At 40.8% G+C, this 22664-nt stretch overlaps 1 protein-coding gene across 2 annotated transcripts in view; it reads right to left on the bottom strand.

Moving 5' to 3' along the window:
• The window catches only part of PLPP4 (phospholipid phosphatase 4), a 48434-nt gene extending 26020 nt beyond the window's left edge, over nt 1–22414 (bottom strand). The window contains exons 1-3 of one of the 2 annotated variants that reach the window (XM_056495426.1): nt 22178–22414; nt 5476–5584; nt 1542–1632 (exon numbers count right to left, since the gene is read on the bottom strand). In XM_056495426.1, the coding sequence (XP_056351401.1) occupies nt 1542–1632; nt 5476–5584; nt 22178–22233 (256 nt within the window). In that variant the 5' untranslated portion in view covers nt 22234–22414. The remainder of the gene's footprint in view (nt 1–1541; nt 1633–5475; nt 5585–22177) is intronic. The other variant, XM_056495427.1, reaches the window with a different exon arrangement.
• Between the last annotated feature and the right edge of the window lie 250 nt (nt 22415–22664).

Raw genomic sequence — 22664 nt, 5'->3', positions numbered from 1 at the left:
ATTTTCTTATCTTCTTCACCTTTTCTCACCTCCATGCATCATGCTTAAAGAAATCCACCTTTTGGGGAACTCCTGATCTTTCCTTATGAGCATTCTGTGCCAGATCTCAGCAGATCAGAGCCCAGCACACCTAATGAACCTTCACATCACCAGATACTGACTATGATTAGTGTACAGTGCACTTGAACAAAAATAAGCCACAAGAAGTTCCACAATTTTGACACAAACTGAACAGAACATCAAGGTTGGTGATTGCTTAGTCTGGGCAGCAAGAGGAATACTGGGGAAGCTGGAAACTTTTCTCCAGAGGGAGAAACAGAAGGGAAAACAGCAGGAAAAAAATAAATTATGCCTTTTTAGAACAAAAGGGTGAAAGTAAATGATGGAGAAACTGAGCCTAAGCTCCTTTCCTTCTTACACAGCAGAAAGTGAGGCTCAGAACTGGCTGTGTGTGTTTTATGAATGAGGAGTTATTTCCACTGAATGGACTTGTCAGTGAAGTATCACTCTAAGACATTTCAGAACTTACAACAAGTGACTGGCAGCAGTCAAAACAATCCTAGAATCACTTCACACTTGTGAGAGAGCAACTAGAGAAGGAATAATCTATGGGAATAAAGCCTTGTCTAAAAAATCTGTTCCAATTACACAGTGCCATTTACATTCTATCTAGCTAAAGCAAGGCTCAGTTTTGCTCCGATTTTACTATGTAAGGGACAATAAATTAAAGTGTGAATTAGCCTGTAAAGCAGAATTTCAGAATTATGCATATTTCAAACATAAGGCCAACAAAAACATTTGCAGTTCTTGGTGCTTCATGGCATCCCTTGCCAGTGAAAGTGCTTGGATCAGTATTGGTGTCTGGCAGGATCTATGTGAAAAGGATTTGAGCTCATATCACTGCAAGATTTCAAGAGATAGGCACAGCCAGAATTAGCTGGAACAGCTTTAAACTTCCCCTCTCCATTGTCCTGTGCTCCCATTTTCTGTCCATAACTGTAATTAAACCTCACCCATAGCACAGCCACCACTGCTCACAGTCCAGGATTAAGTGCACAGCTAATTCCATTGGCAGTTTAAGATGAAGCAACAGCTTCTAATTAGACAAACTGAGCCAAGAGCAGGGGTATTGCAATGGTAACAGTAAATTCCAGGGGAAGATCAGAGAAAACAATGAGAGAAGTGATTTTCCTACTCTAAACAGCTGAGCCACACAGGACTTCCTAGTCAAAGCTTTAATTTGGAATAGCTGCAAGTATAAATAAGAGATAATAATAGATTGAGTGGCTGAGCAGTCTCTCAGATGGACTTTCTTTGCTGATCAAATCCAGTCCTTGCTGGCTAGGTTGGAATTAAAGCACAGGATCTGCACATCACACTCACAAACCCAAGGCTTGTGTGAGACGCCCTGAAACTGCACTGAAAGCTGCTGTAATGGACTCTAATGGAGACAGGCTTTTCTTCAAGGCTTGGCATGCACTGGGAATCAATCTCTGAGAGCTATCACACTTTGTCCCACCTTGAAGTGTGACATACATTACCTAAGAAAGCCTCTTTAATTTCGGTCTTGTCTGTCCGGCGGATTATTTTCACCACAAAGATGACAGCTAGCGGGGTGAGGAATGAAATTGCCTGGGAGAGATAACAAATACCATCAGTGAGAGCATCAATTCCTTCTCAGGCCAGCTGATTCATAATTAGCTGCAGCCAGCTCCATTTACACTGAAAGGCTGGATGATCTTTATCAAACTCCTGACCTGATGCAAAGCGGGATGATTTGTCTCTGCAACTCCAGGGTGACGAGCACATTAATATTCCAATAGAGCCCTCAGAATAATTGATTTGTAATTGCCCAGAGCTGCATTTAAGATGTCAGCTTCTCCAATGAAAAAGTGACAATGTCCACAAAATTCATCCACTGATCCATACAGATTTTGGACATTTTTTTCCTCGGGGTGCATTATTGAGGGAGGCATCCCACCCACCCAGGCTCAGTAAAACCTGCTCAACACAAGAGACTGCAGCACCAACTCCTGGCTATTTTTTATTTTAAAATACCCTTTATCTTACTTTTTGTAAGATTTTATATTTCTGTTTTCTTTCCAACTGTCATGCTTGAATGCATTGGGTAGATTGTGCCTTTGTGATTCTTTTGTTTACAAGTGTTAGGATGTGGAGCGAGCTGCTTTGTTTAGTTGAAACTCAGAAAAAAAACACCTGAGCATTTACAGGTTTAGCCACTGGTTAAACAAAACCTTATCCTGTCATTGTCAGTGCTGGAGGACAGGAATCCTCCTACAAGGAGCCTGAAATGGCATCTGTGCTTCAGTGAACACACTTTATTCTCCTTTTTAAAAGTGAAAATTACTGGTTGAGGTTTGGTTTGTTTTTTTTTTTTTCCTTTAAACCATGCCAAAAATTAAGCTGTAAATGGCACAAGGGGTGCCAGGTCTCAAGTAAGATTATGCTTTCTTTGCTGAAGCTGAACTGGACCTTGTATCATCAATAGCCCCACTGACATAAAAACCAGACCAGACAGATATATTATGGCAAAAGACACATGACTCAATCTTCTTTTCATACCACAGATTCTTCCCAGTCCTCACTTTATGATTTTAGACAATCTGAGTAGGAAACAGCAAAAGGATGCACTGCATTTGTAATTTTGGCTGTGCATCCTGTACCAGATTGTCCTCACCTGCATCCTCAAAATATTATTAAAATAATATTTTAATAATTAAAAAATTAAAAATATTAAAACATAGGCTGGAGTCTGTTCCCATTGTCTACATTTAGGAAGCCAGTCACCACATTTTGTGCAAAAAAGAGGAGTCACTTCCATTTGAAATCTCCTCTGAGTGAGATTCAAGTTTGGATTCCAATGCCACATAACTGCTTCAGAAATATTCTCTTCTCTCTATCCTCATCAACAGTTTAATTTCTGTTTTCAGAGACAGATTGTGAAATTAAAAAAAGAAAAAAAAAGTGTAAAGCAAATCCTAGAATTTCTAGTTTTATTCTTAAAAATAAGGATTGCCACCAGGAAAAAACAAACAGAAAAAAAAAAAAAAAAAAAAAAAGATGAAAAATATCTGCATTCCAGTGCTGAAGAACATGTAGAAATATAGCCAAGTCTTATAGTGGTGGTTTAATGGAGTCAGAAATCTTTGGAACAAGCAGGAGCAGCAGAAATTATCAACAAAGAATAGCATTCAGGTTTGTTCCAAAGCACTTCCCCATCCATCTTCAGAAATCTGGTACAACTGCAGATTTCCTCATCTTTTACAGGCATGTGAATTTTTGAGGGAGATGAACTATTCACACTCATGGTGTATGGCTGCTCCTTCCACAAAAGCATTAGCTGGAAGGTGCTTTTCACTCTGCAGCAAAATGCACACACAAATCCTGGCTTGTGACAGACTCCTTTTTATTTATTTTGCAAGGAAGTTTCTCTGTGGCTCATATCTAAAACAGATTTGGCAACATTCTAACGAGCAATTCTCTCCTCAGACACATCTCAGCTCTGTTTCCTTTTCCAGCAGTGAAATATTCCAGCTTTGCCAGGCTTTTGTGAAACATGGGCAAAATCTCTGTCATTTATTATTCATCCTGGCAAGGCAGGGATGTGCTGAAGTTTCAGGGACTCCCACACACTTCATTCCTGGCAGTCCCCTGCACTTTCCAAGGAATATCCACTGACAGAGAGGCAGAACCAGGCTGTTCTCAGCTTTGCTACCCATGCAGAAGTCTAATTTGGAGGTGCATTCACAACATTTCTCTTGAATTCAAGGCTCTCATAGCAAATAAAATAATCCAACAATTCAGAAAGTCTTAGAGATTGCTTTGTGATAAGCCACAGCCATATATTTCAATATCAGAGAGCAGTAGTGGCAGCAAAATCTATCCATAATGAAAGTGATCAATGCTAGAGTCAGATTTTTCTTCTTTTAAACTTAAAAAATAAGAAAATAATACAGAAATTACCCATGTTTCTTAATTTAAGAGCTGTTCACTGTTTAAAATCTGAGTTAGATAGAGAACACAGGCTGTACAAACGTTACTGACACAAAGTTGCCTCAAAGTTCCACCCACCACAAACTTTGCCAAAATCTGGGGCTATGGGATCAGAGGAATATATTATAATTACATCCCAGAATTGTGCTTCCCTGCTGCCTAGGGAACAAGAGGATGGACTAATGATTATCCCAACTGGTTTCAAAAATAATTTCACCACTGCAGCAAAACCCTGTACAAGGATTCACTCTTAGTTCTTGAACACCTCAATTTTAAACAGATCAGAGAAATCATGCAGGAAAGTAATGCTGAGCACAGGGAAAAATAACACAATTAAACTCAGTCTTTCCCAGCACAACTATTTAGTGTTTGGCTTGGGGGTTATTTTGTTTGTTTGTTTTTTCAGGTTTTTTACCCAGCTGTCTTCTATTTCAAGAAAAACATATATATTTTCATTCAGTTAGGATTAAAAAGTCCAAAACAGAGCTGCTTCTTCATGCAATATAAACAAAATATTTCTTGTCTATAAAGGCAAATTTAAAAATAAGGGCTTGAGCCTCTCTCTTGGAAGGCTGGGATATATGGTCACCTCACATACAGGAGACACCTTTCAGTTCTTCCTTAATTAAAATTTATTAATGACTGAAGGATGAAGAATTTACAAAAAAAGCTGAATAGAAATTCTATAGCTGATTTGCATTTAACCCAAATTCAAGTCTGAAAAGTAAAACCTCACTGAAAACTCAGGAAAAGACAACATTGAGGCAGCTGCTGGACAGACTGGACTTTTACAGCCTGAACTGCATAATTTCATAATTTCAGCATTTCTGGGGTAGTCTGTCTTACTGCACTCAGTATATAGAGATTATTAATCATTAATCATTGCTACAGAAGGTTAGGAATTAAAAAAATTAGGAATTTTGATAACCAAATTCAGCACCCAGTCTGCATGTGCTGAGCAGGCAAGAGCCAGAAGAGCAGTGACAGCAGGGCAGCTCTGTGATATATTTAGTGTTGGCAGGAGCTAAAACAAAGGTTTTGCCTTGAGGGAAAAAAAATAAAATATTCAGAGTCCAGTATCTCAGTGCCTGACGTGGCTAAAACAAATTGGATTTCAAAATTTAAGCACTTAACCTTTTAAGAGCATGGCAAGGTTTTGTCAGGTCACCCAACCAGCTAATTGAAAAAGCTTCTCTACTCATTTCTCTCACATCCCTCTCAGCTAACACTGCTTTCAATCCTAAACTGAAAAATCAACATTCAGACATTCAGTCTCTGGATAATGCTGCTTTTTAAAGACTTCCCATAATTTGTTACATTTTGGACAACATTGGTTTGGAAAAGAATTGCCTTTAGAATTAAAGGAACATTCTCTTCTTGTGAAATATTTCCTGCTGCTTATCAAATGAAAATTTACTCAGTTTAGAGCCACCAAATGACCCAGAGGCCCTCAGTACTTACAAACATGAGCCTTGTAGGAATATTGTCTGATTGCACCAAGGGATTTTTGTACAGCCAGATCTCCTCTGGCTGGATCACTCGCTGGAATGGATCCAAAAATTCTGTAAAACTGGAAAACACAACGAAAGATACAAATTTTTCCCCATTTTAAGTGACGACCAAAAACCCCCAAAAGAGTTCTGCCCATTTAGAACTTCCCCAAAATTTGACTATGATGGCATGCATGAATTATCCTTATTAATAAATTGCTACATTGCCAGCCTGCCTCACTGCATTTTAGTAATACAAACTTCATAAATGCATCCTTCAGAAAATGGGTTTTAAAAGTCTACACCTTGGAAGTTGTCCTACAAGTTTATAAAAGTTCCATAAACACTACTATGGAGAATATTTTTTTTGTGGGAAAAGTGTGCAAATAACACTGTGAGATTAAATAAATAATGTAGTCATTTATTATCAATTTAATCATATCATCCAGTCTTTTACCCTGAAGAAATTATACAACAAATGTAAAATATAAAATGTCAAATGTCAAGATTCAGACTTTGAAGCATGACAGCTGCATTTGCAGGATCACAAAACAAAGAGGCAGCCCAGAAAATTTCTTCTACTGATAGAAAAGAGAGAGAACTTCAGAGAATATCTCCAAAATAGACTTACTCCTAAAACAGGAAGGGCTGTCAAGCTTAAGAAGAATCTAAGTCTACCAGAAATGTCTCATTCTGCCAAAGCAGTTTTAATGTCATTATTATATCAATTAGCCCTCTTACAAAGCAAAAAAACCCCAAAAAACCAACAAAATAAAACCACCAAAAAAACAAACAAAAGCCAAACAGAAAAACAAAAAAAAAAGAAACAAAATAACAGAAAAACAAAAACAAATCTTCCCAAACACACAAAAAAACCCTAATTGTTCTGTAATGACGTTATTTTGTTATTAAGAGCATCAAAAGAAAATGTTGAGGTCCCATTGTTCTGTAGAAAGTAATTTGTGTGGGTTTCTTTTGTCATGCACAGAACAAAGCAGGAATTGTGATCTTTGGCTGCAGCAGGAAGTTTCAGAAGCTTTTCATGACTTCCCAAATTGTCTCACTCCATTGAAGCCATACTCCTTTTTCCAGAGTCCTTCAGTGCTCTCTAAATTTTCTTGGCTTTGATTTGGTATCAGACAACCTGGGAAGTTTTGGCCTTTGCTTTCCACTGTTCATGTCAGGTCTGGTTTATGAGCACTCGAGGGATGGGAGCTGGGGAAGACACAGGGACCACTTTTACCTGATAAACCCACAGAACTCAGAGGTGCAGCAGCCCAAAGCTTTCTTCACTGTAAATTTCCCAAAGCCAAGGGCTTTGAACCTTTCCACCAAGGCTCTACATCAGAAGCAGGCACACTAAGTGACTTTGGAAAGAGAAAAAGCCCAAAGCAATTTGCAGAGCAGAGTGAAATTAAAGCACACTCACATATGCAACTCTCCCCAGGGGAGACAAACCTCAAACTGAGCTGGGTCAGCAATTTCCCCAACAGGAGAAGGCACTGCCCATGGAACCAGGGGATCTTTAAACAATCTGCACCCCAAACCCTTCCCTGAGCACACCCAGACTCTACACAAACTCAAAAGAACACAACTGAGCTCCTCTTCTTCTTTCCAAAGGAAAACAACCAAATCTGGGCTCCAAAGAAGGTCAAACACAGCCTTGTCACTTGTCACAGCATTTATGTTTCCTATACTGGCCTACATGGACACCAAGATTGTTCTGGGAGCTTAAGGAGTCTGGTTTTGCAAAGGGAATATTTACTGTTATACCAAACTTCTCCAAACCCAGTCTGGCTTGCTCTCCCAACAAGGTGAACTTCAGAAGGGACAAAAGAATTTGTTTCAGTGTCAGCAAAATGAAAACAAAGCTTTTATTAAGTTTAAAAGACAATGGCTTGTGCAAGACATGAAAATAGAACAGTTCCAGGTAATATATCACCCATACAAAAAAAATTCATTTTCTAGTTTTCAACTAGAAAAATAACGGTCAACTCCTAGACACTGCAATCACATTTGGTTCCCAATTTCAACTCAAAGAGTCCTAAAGTAAATTATTTGAGGCATTTCTGGTAACTGCAGAGAGCAAACCACACACAAACATCTGTGCTTCAAGGTGCTCACAGCACATCTGTGCACGGGGCACTTCTGGAAAATTTGTCACATTGCACCAGAAATGTAATTAGTTTGATGTTAAGACATTTGAAATTATGAACAAAGGCCAACAGAGTTAAAGGTTTGGGGCTCTTCTTGATTTTTTGTATCCTGGCCCCCATGATGTAAAATTGATTTTGATTATTGTTTAAATCTGAGGAATTAAAAAATCAAACTCAGTTCTCACAGGAAACATGCTAGGACACTGCTAGGACACATACATTCCTAAGATTTAATGCCTTTAGGAGCAAAATAAGATGTGCAAGATTTGCAAGAGATGCAAATGTAATAAATAACATAAATAGAATCTGATTTCAGATGAGGACTGATTTTTTGATTAATATATACTCATCTGTACTCATAGAAATAATGACTAATTTCAAAAAATCCATCAATGACTGCAATTATTATTATATTATGGAACAGCAGCAGTTTTGTATCCACTATATATTAAATCTGATTAGGTTTTAATTTATTTCTTTGAATTGTGTTCTGAATATCTTCCCAAAACTGTATAACTCTGTTCAAATTTAGTGCAAAATAATGCAAAGAAAAAAAAAACTCCAAGAAAAAAAAAGTTTTCTGGGCAAAACAATTTCAAAATCACTGTTGAAGGAGAAAAAAAAAATATCTGCAGAAGATGTCTCTGTGAACAAGACAGAAAGTAAACAGTTAAAAGAAAGAGACTGTAAAAAAAGGAATAACTTTTTTTTTTATCTTCCCAAAGAGCTCAACTACTAATTAAATTTTTATGCCAAGACTCATAAGAGAACAATTGTCTTCTTTTCTGAAGCATCACCAATGGGTGAGTGGATATGAGATTTCACTGGCTTGAAGGCAATTCCCTTTGTACTCTATTAAACAATCATGAGGACACACTGGTTTCTAAGCTGCCTGACATAGGTGATTTATGTTCCTTTGTCCCAACCAAAAGTACAGTCTATCACTATTCATAAGCTTGTTTAAAGGACTAGGTGTTATGAGAAATGAATGCAGTCCTTGGACTGGTTTTGATCCTTTTGTGTCACAGCCCAAAGTACAAACTCAGTCAGGGAAGTGTCCCCTGGCACAGGTGGCAAAAAATCTTCCTTTGTTTTAGTACAGAAAATTTTAATCTTAGCTTTTTGGCTTTTTTCTTCATTTTTGCATATTCACCCAACATTTTTAACAGCTTAGCAAGCAAGATTTCAAACACTTGTGTCTTTAAGGCATAAAAGGGTTTCCATTTCCTTCCAGAGCCTTTACCTGTGACTTTCAAAGCAGCCCAAAGGAAAGAGGAGCCCAAATTCCATTAAAAACATCTGAACAACAGGTGCCCAGTCCCTGGGGTTGCTTTGGCCATGCCAGCACTGCTGCTCCCAGCTCCACACTGAGTGGAAAAGCTGCACTTTTCCAAGTCTTTGAGGTACATTAACCTCATTTCCATCTCACAGCATGCAGCCCTTCAGGATCATTTCGTGCCAGCACCACAGCACAGCCAGAGCCAGGTAGCAGCACTCTAAAAGCAGTTTTGTGGTGATATGGACTAACAACCTGGGGTTATCTTTTTATGAAACCATTCCCTGATACTGAAGGAATCAAGCAGAACATAAATACCTTCACAGAGGTTCAGACATGAACTTCCACAGTGGTTTTCACCTCCCAGAAGCAGCAGCAGGATGTTGTTTGGAACTTCACCTTGTTATTCTCACCACTGCAAGGTCTGAATTTCTGCCTGGTCCTGAGCATCAGCTCAGGGTGGGGGAAATTGGGGATTTTTGCCCTATACTTTTTCTCTCACAGACAAATCTTGTCCCAAATACCAAGTGACACTAACTGAGAGACACAGGGGATGGCAGAGCACCAGGAGAGAATGAACAGGAATTTGTGATTGTGAGACCCAGATTTTCATCACAGACACCTGATGAATGATTCTCAATTTTTCTAAGTTTCATCTGTTGATAAGCAGATTTTATCCTCAAATGGCTCTGTCTGCATTGGGGCAAACAACAAAAAGATAGGAGATCTTGTTCATCAGCTTATCTTATAGATCACCTCTGGGGGCTTGTGGAGAAAAAATTTGGCTCTGACCACCATTCCCTGCCTGCAGAACTCTGTGTGAGCAAACACAGCAGGGTTTTCTCTCCCAAACACACATGTTAACTGTGGCTGGGCTGATGGAACTCCATTTGGCATGTTTTTACATGGATATTTCCTCTAGTATTCCCCAAGCTGGGTCTCAAAGCTGGCAGTAGAAGCTTGTCTGGTGTAGCTGCCATGTTAAATTGAGCAATCAATTACTCTGCAAGGTGGTGAGCAGTGTCAGTGGTGCTGAAGTTGGCAATACTTGGCCTAATTACAGAGTGTGCACAATTCCTAACTCAGGGTTTGCTTCAGGGATCCCCACAGGTGATCTGAAAGAGCCCAGAGTTTGCTGGGTGCACTGCACACTGTTTGTTCACATCACCTGGGCTCACATTTGAATTCAAGACTTCAATTTACCCTTTCTGAAACACACTAACAGTGGGGAAAGCATTCATGTCATGCTATCTGATGTACCTGGAGGGAACAACTTATTCTCAAGCCATGAGAAAACCTAGGTTTGCTTACTGCCTACAGATAATATTATGGGGGGAAAAAAGAACATGACTTCTTGGAGGTTATTTTACAAACTCCTGCAAAAACAGACAAAATATGAAAAGCTTGAAACGTTCTGTGGCTGGCATGTAAAATTAAGAAAACTGAAGGAGAGGGGATAGTGATGAGGGGAGATAAGAAGCAATGCCTGTGGTTTATCACCATGATCCTGCTCTCCATGGAGCTGGAGCAATTCAGACTCTGAAATGCTGCTGTCTGTGTGTATCAGCATGATGAGATAGCTTTGTGTCAGCTCAGGGGTTAGCACAAGCAAAGAGATCTCAGCCATTTAATATCTAAAGTAATTTGGGGAATCCACAGCTCCTCAGCCATCAAGGAGGGTTACAATATATATGGCCATCAAATGATGAGCAAGAAAGAAGCTGGCATAAATTAAAAATATAACTTCAACAATAGAAACTCTACTCTGATAGAAAAAGAAGTGTTCCCTGTAGTTAAGGCACAGCACTGGGTGACATGGTTTTACAAAGCAAGGTAGGGCAAACCATTCCAGTATCAGAATCAAAGCAACTCTGAATTCTGCAGTTTGTTTATTATTGGACTGGTACCACACATGCCAAGGATGCACTGCTGACAAACACCCAGCAACAGCTTTAACTTCTCACAGAAATCAAAAGGAAAGAGTTAATTTTAAATATATATCCAAATTTATATTGCAATAGGTACTGAATGCAAAAGAAGTGTTCCCATCAGAACAGATCTAATGTTTTATTGGTTCTTCATAGACTTTAATGGAAATGTGTTACTGTAAATGTCATTTTTTAACTGCACTGAAACCAATTAAGTACTGTACACTCACACTGACACAGAGACACCAGTATCAATAAATTATCCCTTTTACCTAAAAACCTTTTATTTCCCAGTACAATGCCATGCAGTGTATACACCTGTATATACCTGCTGTTAATCAGCTATTTCTGATTAACAATTGGAAATCCCCACATAGAGCTTTGTTGGGACTGATAAAGACAAAAGGCACAGGCAATATTTTTGGGGTTTTTATTTAATGTCACTGGTAAGTAGAGGACTGGTTCTGAAGGGTAGCTTAGGCTTCAGATGAGTCAGTATAACTTGATGGAAAATATTTCTGAATACTTTAAATTAGCTAGCAATTGCAGTGTGACATTTAATTAGCACATATGCCTCCATTAGCCCCTTAGATATACAAGAAATCATTTTGATTAAGAAAAGATTGAAAATAAATTCTGATGTGGTTTTTAAAACACACACATATTACCACAGCTGTCATATTTCCCTGAAGTGCTAAAAAAGGAGAGTTCCAGTATTTTCCTTCAGCTGTACTGATAGGTTTCCCAGATTTGCCTCACATATCCACTGATTTTACAGATTTCTATCAGGGTATAACTTCTTCCAAAGATGAATGGCCACACTCTGTGCTCTCCTCCTTGCAGCCAACTCTGCACCCAGCAAGGAGGCAACAGCTGTGGAGCCTGGGGTCACTAAAAAGCTCAGATCTCAGACTAAAAACAACACAGACTCACAACAGGAGTCCTGCAGCTTATGAAATCACAGATAAATGAGATATACACTTAGAATACCTAATATGAAAGAGCAAACCAACAATCTTTTCACAGTGCTGAGAAAGAAAGAAGAGCCTGGAGTGGGGTTTTAGAACCTGATGTTAGTTTTCTTTGCACTTATGTTGTCCCTGTTTTCTCAGCCCTTGGCTAAAAGTAAAAAATTTCCTTCCTGTGATACAGAGAAAAAAATCTGAGCATGCATGAACCAGAGGTTAACATAGCTAGGAAATTGTTCTTGTGCACCTGAAAGATTCCAAGAACTTCCAGTCCATGCATTCTCCTTGTTAGGGGCTGAGCCTTTGATAGCAAGTAGAGCTGAATATCTCTGAGCATCATCATTGCCACAGTGAATTTAGAAAACTTCCATTCCATGGGAATAAAATGGGTTTCCAGGCCTTAAAGTACTTAATTAGCTTCAATACAGCATTTTCACCATGATATCTTCCTCACAGAAGTGGGATATTTGGAAGTGGGCAAAGTGAAAAGAAAGACTTGTTTTTAATTTTTACAACTTTCCTTGACCTAATTTAGAAAGTGATCCTTGAAGCTTTGCTTTCTGGTCAGCAGATAAAATAAAATAAAATAAAATAAAATAAAATAAAATAAAATAAAATAAAATAAAATAAAATAAAATAAAATAAAATAAAATAAAATAAAATAAAATAAAATAAAATAAAATATAACCATTCTGAAACAAAACCAACTTTGTTTTTGCATTTAGCTGCTCCTGGGGTGAAAGAGTCCTTAGTCTTTGTGATCCCTGCTCACCTGCTGCCCTTGGAAAACAAGGCAAGGAGGTCAGAGCTGCTGCTTATTGTGCCAAGGTGCAACTCTTCAGGTCCTCCAGAAATGGACCAGAAATAATCAACAGTGGTAGTTTTACAGAAATAACCAATATCAGCCAAGGGAAAATGATCAACTCCTGATTTCATTGCATTATCTTTCATTTTATATATATAAAAAAACCTTCTTTATGGTATTAGCTGTTGCCTCTATCTTCTATTTTTATTAAATACACCCTATGATACAAGATATTTCACAAAAGCCATTTTAATGTGAGTTTGGGGAGGAGAAAGTAGAGGGAAATTAAATAATGAGTTGTGCAGCCATTAGGAGTGTCAAAGCTGGCAGCTGTACATTATCCTAAAGTGAAAAACAGAATTCATATTACAGGCTTAAATTAACCAAGAACAAGCCTGAATAATGAACCCAAACACACTGCAGACAGACAAAATTTTCCTCTTGATGTTTTTAATGCTTATTTTGATTACATCTCAAACTGTTTTCAGTCAAACCCTCCACAGTTCCCTGCACAACTACACAGCTTCACAGCAAAGTGATGGAGCTGAGTCTGGTAAAGTTGGTTGTTTTGGTTTTTTTTCTTGTCTGCATGTCACACACTATTGATTATGTTTGGACCCAAAAGGAAAGCTGGAGTAAACTCACAACCATGCTGAGTTTCACTCTGTGACAAAAGCTCCCCCTCCCATTTCTCTCTGTCCTCCCTCACTCCTCCTCCTAATGATATTCCCAATAAAATCCAACGATATTAAAATCACTCAGTCCAAAAACACTTGTGTGAGAACTACATGTTCCAGAGTATTAGTAATGATTAAAGAAATAATAAGAGAAGATCTAGTAATGGGGAATAGGAACATCACTTTTTGCATCTTGTAGCATTCACTGAGGTCCAATAGCAATTGTTACACTCCTGTTTGAGATGAACACAATTATTATTGTGTTATTAATCTCTGAGGGCTGTGAGAACACAGACAGCCTGCTAGATCTGTTCTCCCATCATGGGGAATGAAAATAGAATTCTTTCTGTCAGGTGACACTCCCCTCTGCTGCTCTCCCTGCTTCTCAACACCTGGCAGGGAGCCACGAACCCTTCAGAGATTAAACACTTCTGAGCCAGCATTTGCACCTCCATCAGACATGCTAAAGTAGTAGTAAAACTTCTCACCCAATACAGGCTAAAATGCCAGGTTGTAGAGTGAAACATTCCACCCAATCTGGGGTTTCATTTGGCCCACAATCTGGTTAATGTAGAATATTTAGCACACAAAATTGGCAGGGCACTGCCCTGCAGAAGGGACAATCAGCTTCTGCTCAGTGTTTGCTGAAGAATTCTCCAAGTATCTCTGTTTCTTTTTCCACCCATCACGATGAGTCAAAAATCTACTACAAGAAATTTCACTTCAAACTTTTCCCCACACACTGGGGCACTCTCAGGAAATACAAACCTCAGTCCACTCAGTGCCAGCTGCAGGACCAGCCAGTCTGTCCCCTCTCAGCAAAGCAAAACCTGATGGAAAATACTCCTAAAACACTTCAGTGTAACTTGCATTTTAAAACTTCCATGGGTGGAGGCTCTCCCTGTCCTCAGGCTATCACAGGGCAAAGTCCTTAACATTAGAATTTATTTCTCCACACTCAGCCTTAAGTTTCCTTTGCTAAAAATTCAAAATCTTTCCATTCTGTCTAATTCCCAGAGGATGTGAAGAGCAGCTTGTTGTCTTCACACACCTTTAGGGAGCTGCTTACCTGTGAAGATCTCTGCCATGCCTCCTCAGATCTTCAGATTAAACAACTGAATTATTTCTACCTTTCCCAAAAAAAGAAAAAGATGTTTTCTATACCTCTCTTACATCTCCTCACTCTTCCCCCAACTCTCTGGAATTCACCTGAATAATTAATCTCAATCAGCTACTTCCTATGAAAAAACAGTTGTTACCCTGTTACCTACCCTGCAGTAAAACAATTTCCACTTATTGCATCCCCACGCAATTTTAATTCAAATTCAGTGGTATTTTAACAAGGAAAATGTTTAGCCATTCAGATAAAGCTGGAAGTGTTTTGTAATGCAGGGAAACAAACAAATATAATACACAGTGGCTGCAGCAACCTGATTTAAAATGAAGAAAAAATCCCAGTCTAGTTTCCTACAGAATCATATCAATCTATCACAGTTTTTTACATATCAATGATTTGTGGTCCAATGATGACAAATTTAACATTTATAGGAAAGGAAAAATGTGAATGGAAGGTACTTTAAAGTCCACATAGTCAAGAAAATCTTTGTTCAAGTGCTAGAACTGATGACAACTTTGTCCCTTCCGTGCAGACAATGCAATTGGATCCACTGGAAAAAGCTGTTCTGACCCAGAAACAAGTGAGGCTTTCCTTACCCAAGCCCAAGTCCCTGCTGCTCATTAGCTGATCACACCAATACATTAATTAGGGAGATGAGAGCTGTCTTTAGCTTTCTGTCCTTGTCCACTAATCCTTGCCAATACAGATGCAGCACTCAGGCATCCCCTGTTCAGTACCAGCACAGTCCTTACTACACAAAAAAGTTACAAGACACACTAAATATTATCCTTAATTCATTTTTAGCATCAATAATTCTGTCAGCTATTTCCAAGTACTGGCTTTTCAAAGTCACTGACAGATTGGGAAACCATAAAGATCTTGATTTACTATGCCAGATATGAGTACATTCTCAGAGGTAAGACTATAATTTTTATTAAATTCTTTCCCAAAAGAATCACAGTTGTGCCCTATCTTGACTGTGCTTAGATCAAAGTATAAGAATCAATTTATTAAAGAAAAATTTTCCCCCCAGGAAACCCTATCAGTATCATTCTCACTATAAAACATCCTCAATCAGGCTGGAAGCAAATAAACACAAAGTGCCAAAGCCTGTGAGTAAATGGGATTCAACAACAAGATCCAACACTAGACACAAAGTCACCATTTACTCCTCAAAAAATCTGGAGCAGATGCTTTGGCATGTACAATAACATCCTCTTTTAGCATGTATTCAGCTGTGAGTTTAGCCATGGAGATCAGCTGTAAATCCCATCCTATTAGCAGGACAATTAGAATTCCTGCCATTAAATCCCCTTCCCATTTCCCATCCTTTCACTCCCTCTTTCCCCCAGACTCAGGGAAAACAAATGAAATAACTCAGCCCCACAATCTAGAGGTATTGATACAACAGTCTGTATTTTGCACAGAGCCTGCACAAGATGACAGGTAGGTACAATTTCTCCTGAATAACTGTTATCAAAGCCAGTAAAATCCTACCCTAGTCCAATAAATAAAATACAAAAACAATGGAATCAGAAGTTCTAGCCAACTGAAACACCAAGCAGCTGAACAGCAGGATGCTGCTTCATCACTCCCCTGCTCAGCTGGATGGGGGAGAGGAAATGCAGGGAAAGGCACCTGGGTCAAGGTAAGAACAAGCAGAGATGTCTCAGTATTTACTGTCATGGGCAAAACTGACTTGACTGAGGGAAACTAGTCTAATCACAGTAGGAAAATAAATGAGAAAATGAAATGTAATCCTTAAAACAGCTTTCCCATCCTTCTCCTCAGGCTTAATGTTGAATTTTTTCTCCCTCCTCCCCTGCAGTGGTACAGGGGATGGGGAATGCAGACTGAGATCAGACCATCACAGCCACCCCTGCCACCAAAACCTGCCCAGTAAACCCAGTCCAGTGCCAAGTTTCCCTGGGAGCTCCCTGGTAATTCACACACATCAGGACAGGCACATGGTCATTCTGTTCTGTGCCTCAGATGACACTGGGTATAATTGGTATTGACACTGGGTATAATTGGTATTTAGGGCCTTTTGTTTTCACAGTAACCTGCCAAGGACAGAGTGCCAGCAGAGTTAAAATTCAGGTTACTTTGTGGTGTATCAGGGAGTTGCAGGAGCTCCATCTCATTCCAGCTCTGCCATCCCTTCAAAGGTGTGACCATGTGCTGAGTCTGTTAAATATCCATCTTTGATAGATGTTCTCAGATCCCAAGCACCAGAAAAGCTCTTTTCTGCAGCAGGTCTTTCCCTTAACTCTTCATTAGCCTTCTCAGTGAATTAGACTTCAACCTGCACCACAAAACAAATCTTTCCCTCTTTAATAAAATGTAAGTTACAGTTTACAATGATGCACCTATTTTTAATCAGATTAGCAAATGTTGATGCTCTCATTTCCTATTATCATTACTATTTGTGAAACTAACACTGGAAAAGCTCCAAGAACGTTCAATGTGTTTGGGTACCTCATGACAAAGAATTTATCAATTAACAGAAGGATTAGGGTGAGAAAAAGCAGGATTGCCCTTATTTTCTTGATGAGAAATTAGAGTACACAGAAATGAAGTCCAAGACTGTGAGGATCAGAATCCAAAAATCAGATTCCAAACAAAGTCAGAATTATGGGATATTGAAGTGGAGAACAGAGGACACAAAACCACCAAGGAGTGGCCAAATACCTACTTTGAAACATTCAACTAGAGAGCCAAGGCTTAAGAGGTGCTCTGAATTCAAGTGATTTGTGCAAATTCACAGCATTTGAGTCAAAATGAGAAAAATCAATGTTTCAGTCTGGTGATTTCTTCTCAATGCCACCTTGCTTTTGCTACCTACAGTCACAATTGTCAGCTCAGTCTATCCTCCAAAAATCCCATCCACAGGAGAGAGAAAAGGCAAACACAGTCTGGGAGAAGAGCAGTGCAGAAGAGCAGCACTGTAGAATTTCCTCAGGTAATTGATTTTCTGTCTGTGTTAACAAGACAACACACAGTATCATTTATAAAGGCAACATATGCAGGATATCCAGAAGACAACATCCCCTGACAAAGAAAGCTACTTGAAAGAGCTCTGCACACCAAATTATTTCATGCATATTCATAACTTGATTAAAATATTAATACAGCAAACTTGTGAGAAACACAACACACAGAGAAACAGCTTTTATTTACTTACACCAGAAGCTGAACATGGCACACACACAAAGGATTAGTCAGTGCTGTAAACTCACACGTGTGCAATATATATCTGTATATTAGCCTGCAGATAAACATTTATTCCCAGGGGAGGCTGCTAATGAGACTGTGCTGTGGGGAAGATATCCAATTACTCCAAATGACATTTATATTTTAATCACATCCCATGCACTGAAGAGCTTGAGGTTTGATGAAGCAATCCTGGAAAGACTTTGCCTTTTTAATCAATTAGCTCTCTAAACATCAGTGACGTGCTGTTGACAAGTCCTTGGGTTAAATACACAACAGCACACACAAATCCTCTCTCCCTGCCAAGAGGCAATAGTGTGGTCTTCTAAAACTTCTGAAACAGGTACAAAAAGTTTTCCTCATAGAAGACATCTAGAACAGAACTCTAAGAAATAAATACACCCCTCAGGCTCACTCTGAGCTACCACTCAGTGAATTCATTTTAGGACAGATGAAAACTTTGTTTTAAGGGCATCACTCCTGTGTGAAACTATCACACAAATCCTTCTATAATTGGCTTATCTGAATAAAACCAATTCAGTCAAAACAATTTGCTTTCTTCAAGCACCCTGAAAGTGGCAAATGACACTGCACACATGGAGATAAAGGTCTGGTCATTTTTAACATGTTTTAGCATTAATCAGGCATTTTAAGATGCTCCAATTCATAGGAATAATTACAAACATGAAGAACAGAGCTGCAAGACCCTAATTCAATAATTCAAATTAGCATTGGATTTTTCCTGTAAACAGAGTACATCCCCATGGTTGTTTTATCAAACAACAGACCATTTCTACCTCTGAGAGCTTACACGAAAAACCTCACTTTAAAAACAAAACTCAGTTCTGCACCCACAGATATTTCTTAATAAGAAAAAAACCTAACAAAAATATGAAGTGGGAATTGATCAAGGTCAAGATTTGTTTGGAAAAGATTTGAAACTTAATCATGTAATAATCAAATTACAGCCTGAGGATTTTCTTCACCTTGGAATTAACAAACCACCCATGTTCCATCAGAACAGTTCAGCCCAACCAAAAGGTGCAAGGATACATATTTTGAAAAATAATTTGATAGTTAAGAAACCAGGAGAAATTGGAGCAGAACAGAAATAACACTATCCTTGCAGTCTGAGAGTTATTTTACTAAAGGTACTCAAAGAATACCTATTTAATTTTGCAGTAAATGGTGTATTTAGGTTTTTTTTTTACTGCAGCCACTTGTTTTTGGGTTTTGACTCTTTGTTGTCTGGAGTTTGGGTTTGTTGACTATTTTTTTTTTTAACTCCTGCTTCTCAATTTCAGGCAGACACAGTCCTTGTAATAAATCTCTTCTAACTAATCCCTCCTTCAATACCACTAAATCCTGAGGGCTAAAACACCCTTTAGCACAGATCTCTGTAAAGGCAGAGAAGCTTGAGTTGCTAAATTTCAATACCTAATCTGGTCTTTAAGTGCTAAGTGAGCTCAGCAATTACCTTGAACACAACACCTAGAACTGAGTCAGTTGTTATCATTATCCTCCCTAAATGGCTGCTGAATTCAACCAGATCAATACTCAACTACCAAAAATGTGCATTGCTTCTAAGGATGCCCATCTGCAGAATAGAAGAGATCTTATATAACAAGTTTAGGTTTCTGCCTTTGATGGAATGACTGACGTTGATAATTATGGAAACTGGAGGGGAAAAAAAATTGCCAGTCTTAAACATAGAAAACATGGTTGTTCTTGGTCTAAAATACATTCAAATTGGCAATACATTCAATTTCAGCAATCATCAACAGAAGTTTTCACACCTCCATTTTTATGAAATGACATTTATTACCAACCAAAGCTCCAGTGTGGAATATGCACCTTTTTCTTTTGCATTCTATGGTACAAAATGTGCCAGCCTATTGCTGTGAGTGATATGAACTGTAAAGTTGAAGCTCAAATCTGGGAGGCACAGATGGCTCAGAACTCTCAAGTAGCTGTGGAACCATTACCTTCAAGGTCAGGCTTCTGACACTACAAGGACTGGTAATGACACAAAGCCATCAAGACCTTTTCAGAAAGATTTTCTTTCCTGTCCGTTTCCTCATTTCCTGGCACTCACCACAGAGATGAGCTCAGACCCAGCCTCAGCTCATTTCTGCTAATGGCACTCCTGTTCAGCCTTTCCATTCCTAGAAATCTCTTCTGCAGCAGAGCTCAAGTTGCTGCTGCCTGGATTCCGGTCCCAGGGCTTCCAAATTCACCAGGAAACGTTCACTCTTGAAAAGATATTCCACTGAACTCAGTACTCCATAAAAATCTTTGCACCTGCTGTCTATAAAACCACAGGAAACACAGGAAACTCTGAAACATAAAAGTTTCAAAATGTGAGTAACTGTCCTTTAGAAAATTGAGAGAACTACTGAGTACTATTGCAATAGCAAAAGATTACTTCTGTGCTAATATTATCTGAATAGAAAAGTTCTTCTTTTGGTCTACCTAGAGATGGTATTCTTGCAACCATTACCAGCAAATAAAGTGCAGCTCTTCATGAAATTAAACACTGGCCTGTCTGGAACACTGTCATGCCCAGTACTTTCAGATGTCAATGAATGCTCTGAATGACCTGTTGAAATATCAGAATTATTCCCCACAACCCCAATGAGGCAGGAGCTGAGCTGTGTGAAAATGTGGGAAATTCTTCCATAGGCATTTGCCATTGTGGTGACTCTACCAAGAGCTTTTCTGTTAAAAATAAACAAGGGTTTTCTACCCCTCCTCAGAGGATTTTGGAACTACAGCCTAAAGGGCGGTAAAAATAATGGTATCTTTCAGAGAAGAAATGAAGACAGAAGAGAAGCACAGCCAAGAAATGACAAATTCTGATGGCTCATGATTTACATATCATAGTAATAAGCTACATGAAGAGATCTCCTACAGGGGTGGTGTAGGTGATGAATTACACACACAGTCATAAAGAAGAGAAAGGTTCTGATGCAGCATCAGCTGCTGAGGTCTTTGCTCACCCTGTAACTCCACGTATTCCAGAAAGGAGTTCTGTTGACAGGAACAGGTCTGCTTTCCAAGTGAGATGTGACTGAACTGACAGATATCAAAGGCACCTCACAGGGTTTTGTTGCAAATCAAAAGATTTGCATCAATATTCAAGAGAAATGAGCACCGAGGAAAAAATCAAACACCAGTAAATTGGACAAGTTATTAATTAACCATGAGGGGTTCAGAAAGGACTCATCAAAGCTTTCAGTTTCACCAGGCTGAAGTCAGTATCACAGCTTAACAGATGTCCTATACTGCCTGCACCTGTGACAGCCTCCATCCTCAGGAAAACAAACAAGCAAACAGCAAAATCTGATCCTGGTTCTGTGATACTCCTGAGAGACCACAAAGGCTCAGAACACTCATCTTTAAACATTAAACCATGGAAATGCAAACTTATATAGAGCAGAACTTTTCACTGTTCAAATGTGTGCAGAACACAAACTGCACGAAAGAAAGGGCTGAAATACACAAAGCAAAATAACACAGAAGTGCTTTCTCTTAAAAAAGGGCTGAGAGAAAGAATGCTCCTGCAGCGACAGCTGCACATCTTCCAACAACCAGATTTTCGTGACTCCCCTCCGCGCCCAGCAGCTTCCCAAAGCTGCTCTCACCCGCTCCAGCTCAGCTCCGGCCCCGGGGCTCCGCTGCTGCCAGAACCAGCTGTGGAGGAGCTTTCACAGCCCCGCCAGGTGAGACTTCACCTCCCAAATACAACCAGCCCGACAAACCACCAGCGCCCTTCAGGCTGCGTTGTTTTGGCTGCTCGCTTTTTGCACACTTCTCTCACAAACAGCAGCTTCTCCAACAAAAAAATTCCACTCAGCTCTTCGGCAAAACCCCGCGGCTGCGAGAGTTCCCTCAAAAGACTCACCTCGGGGAAATAAATAATCCACCCCCGAGCATCCCGGAGAGGGGATCGGCGGCAGCTGCCGCTGGCTCGGGCATCCCCAGGGGCTCCCCCGGCGGGTCCCCTGAGCCCCGGAGCCCAGCGGGGGGACCCGCTGATCCATCCTGGAGCTCCATCCCTCTGCCCCATCTCGCGGCTCCATCCTTCTGCTCCATCCCTCTGCTCCATCCCGCAGCTCCATCCTGCTATTCCATCCCTCTGCTCCATCCCGGAGCTCCATCCTGCTATTCCATCCCTCTGCTCCATCCCGGAGCTCCATCCTGCTATTCCATCCCTCTGCTCCATCCCGGAGCTCCATCCCTCTGCCCTATCCTGCTCCATCCCTCTGCCCCATCCTGCTATTCCATCCCTCCGCTCCATCCCTCTGCTCCATCCCGCAGCTCCATCCTGCTATTCCATCCCTCTGCTCCATCCCGCTCTCCATCCCGCTGCTCCATCCCGGAGCTCCATCCCTCTGCTCCATCCCACAGCTCCATCCCTCTGCCCCATCCCTCTGCTCCATCCCTCTGCCCCATCCCGCACCCCGGCACTCGGATATGGGCTCAGCCCCGCCGCAAAGTTGCCGCTGCCCGCCGCTGCCCGGCGCTACTCACACGAAGACCCCGAAGAGCAGCGCCCGTACGCCGATCTCGATCGCCAGCTCCCGCATGGTGCTCCCGGCGCTCCCGCGGCCCCGCCGCGCCGCCTCTCATGCCCGGGGGCAGCGGGGCCGCTCAGGCCGCCCTCCCGGAGCGCCGGGCCCGGCTCGGAGCGGCCCCGGCCCCGCCATCCCCGGCCGCGGCTGCGGCTGTGCGGGAGCGGCGCTGGGCGGGGAGCCGAGCCCGGGGGAGGGAACCGGCGACTAACGCGGTGTCCCCGCTCGGGGGAGGGTCCCGGTGACAGCAACGCGGTGTCCCCGCTCAAGGGGAGGGTCCCGCGGATCCTGGGGATTTCCCTGCCTGCCTCCCCGCCCGCCCCCGCTGCCGGAGCTCAGCCCGCTCCGTCCCGCCCACCCCTCAGGTCGCGCTGGTACCCGGGATGCTGTCCCTGCTGGTACCCGGGATGCTGCCCCGCCGGTACCCGGGATGCTGTCCCGCCGGT

The sequence above is a fragment of the Oenanthe melanoleuca genome, chromosome 6 (genome assembly GCF_029582105.1).
Source record: "Oenanthe melanoleuca isolate GR-GAL-2019-014 chromosome 6, OMel1.0, whole genome shotgun sequence".
NCBI classification, from domain to species: Eukaryota; Metazoa; Chordata; class Aves; order Passeriformes; family Muscicapidae; genus Oenanthe; species Oenanthe melanoleuca.
Note: the sequence above shows the minus strand (reverse complement) of the source record. Positions and strands in the feature narration are given on the sequence as shown.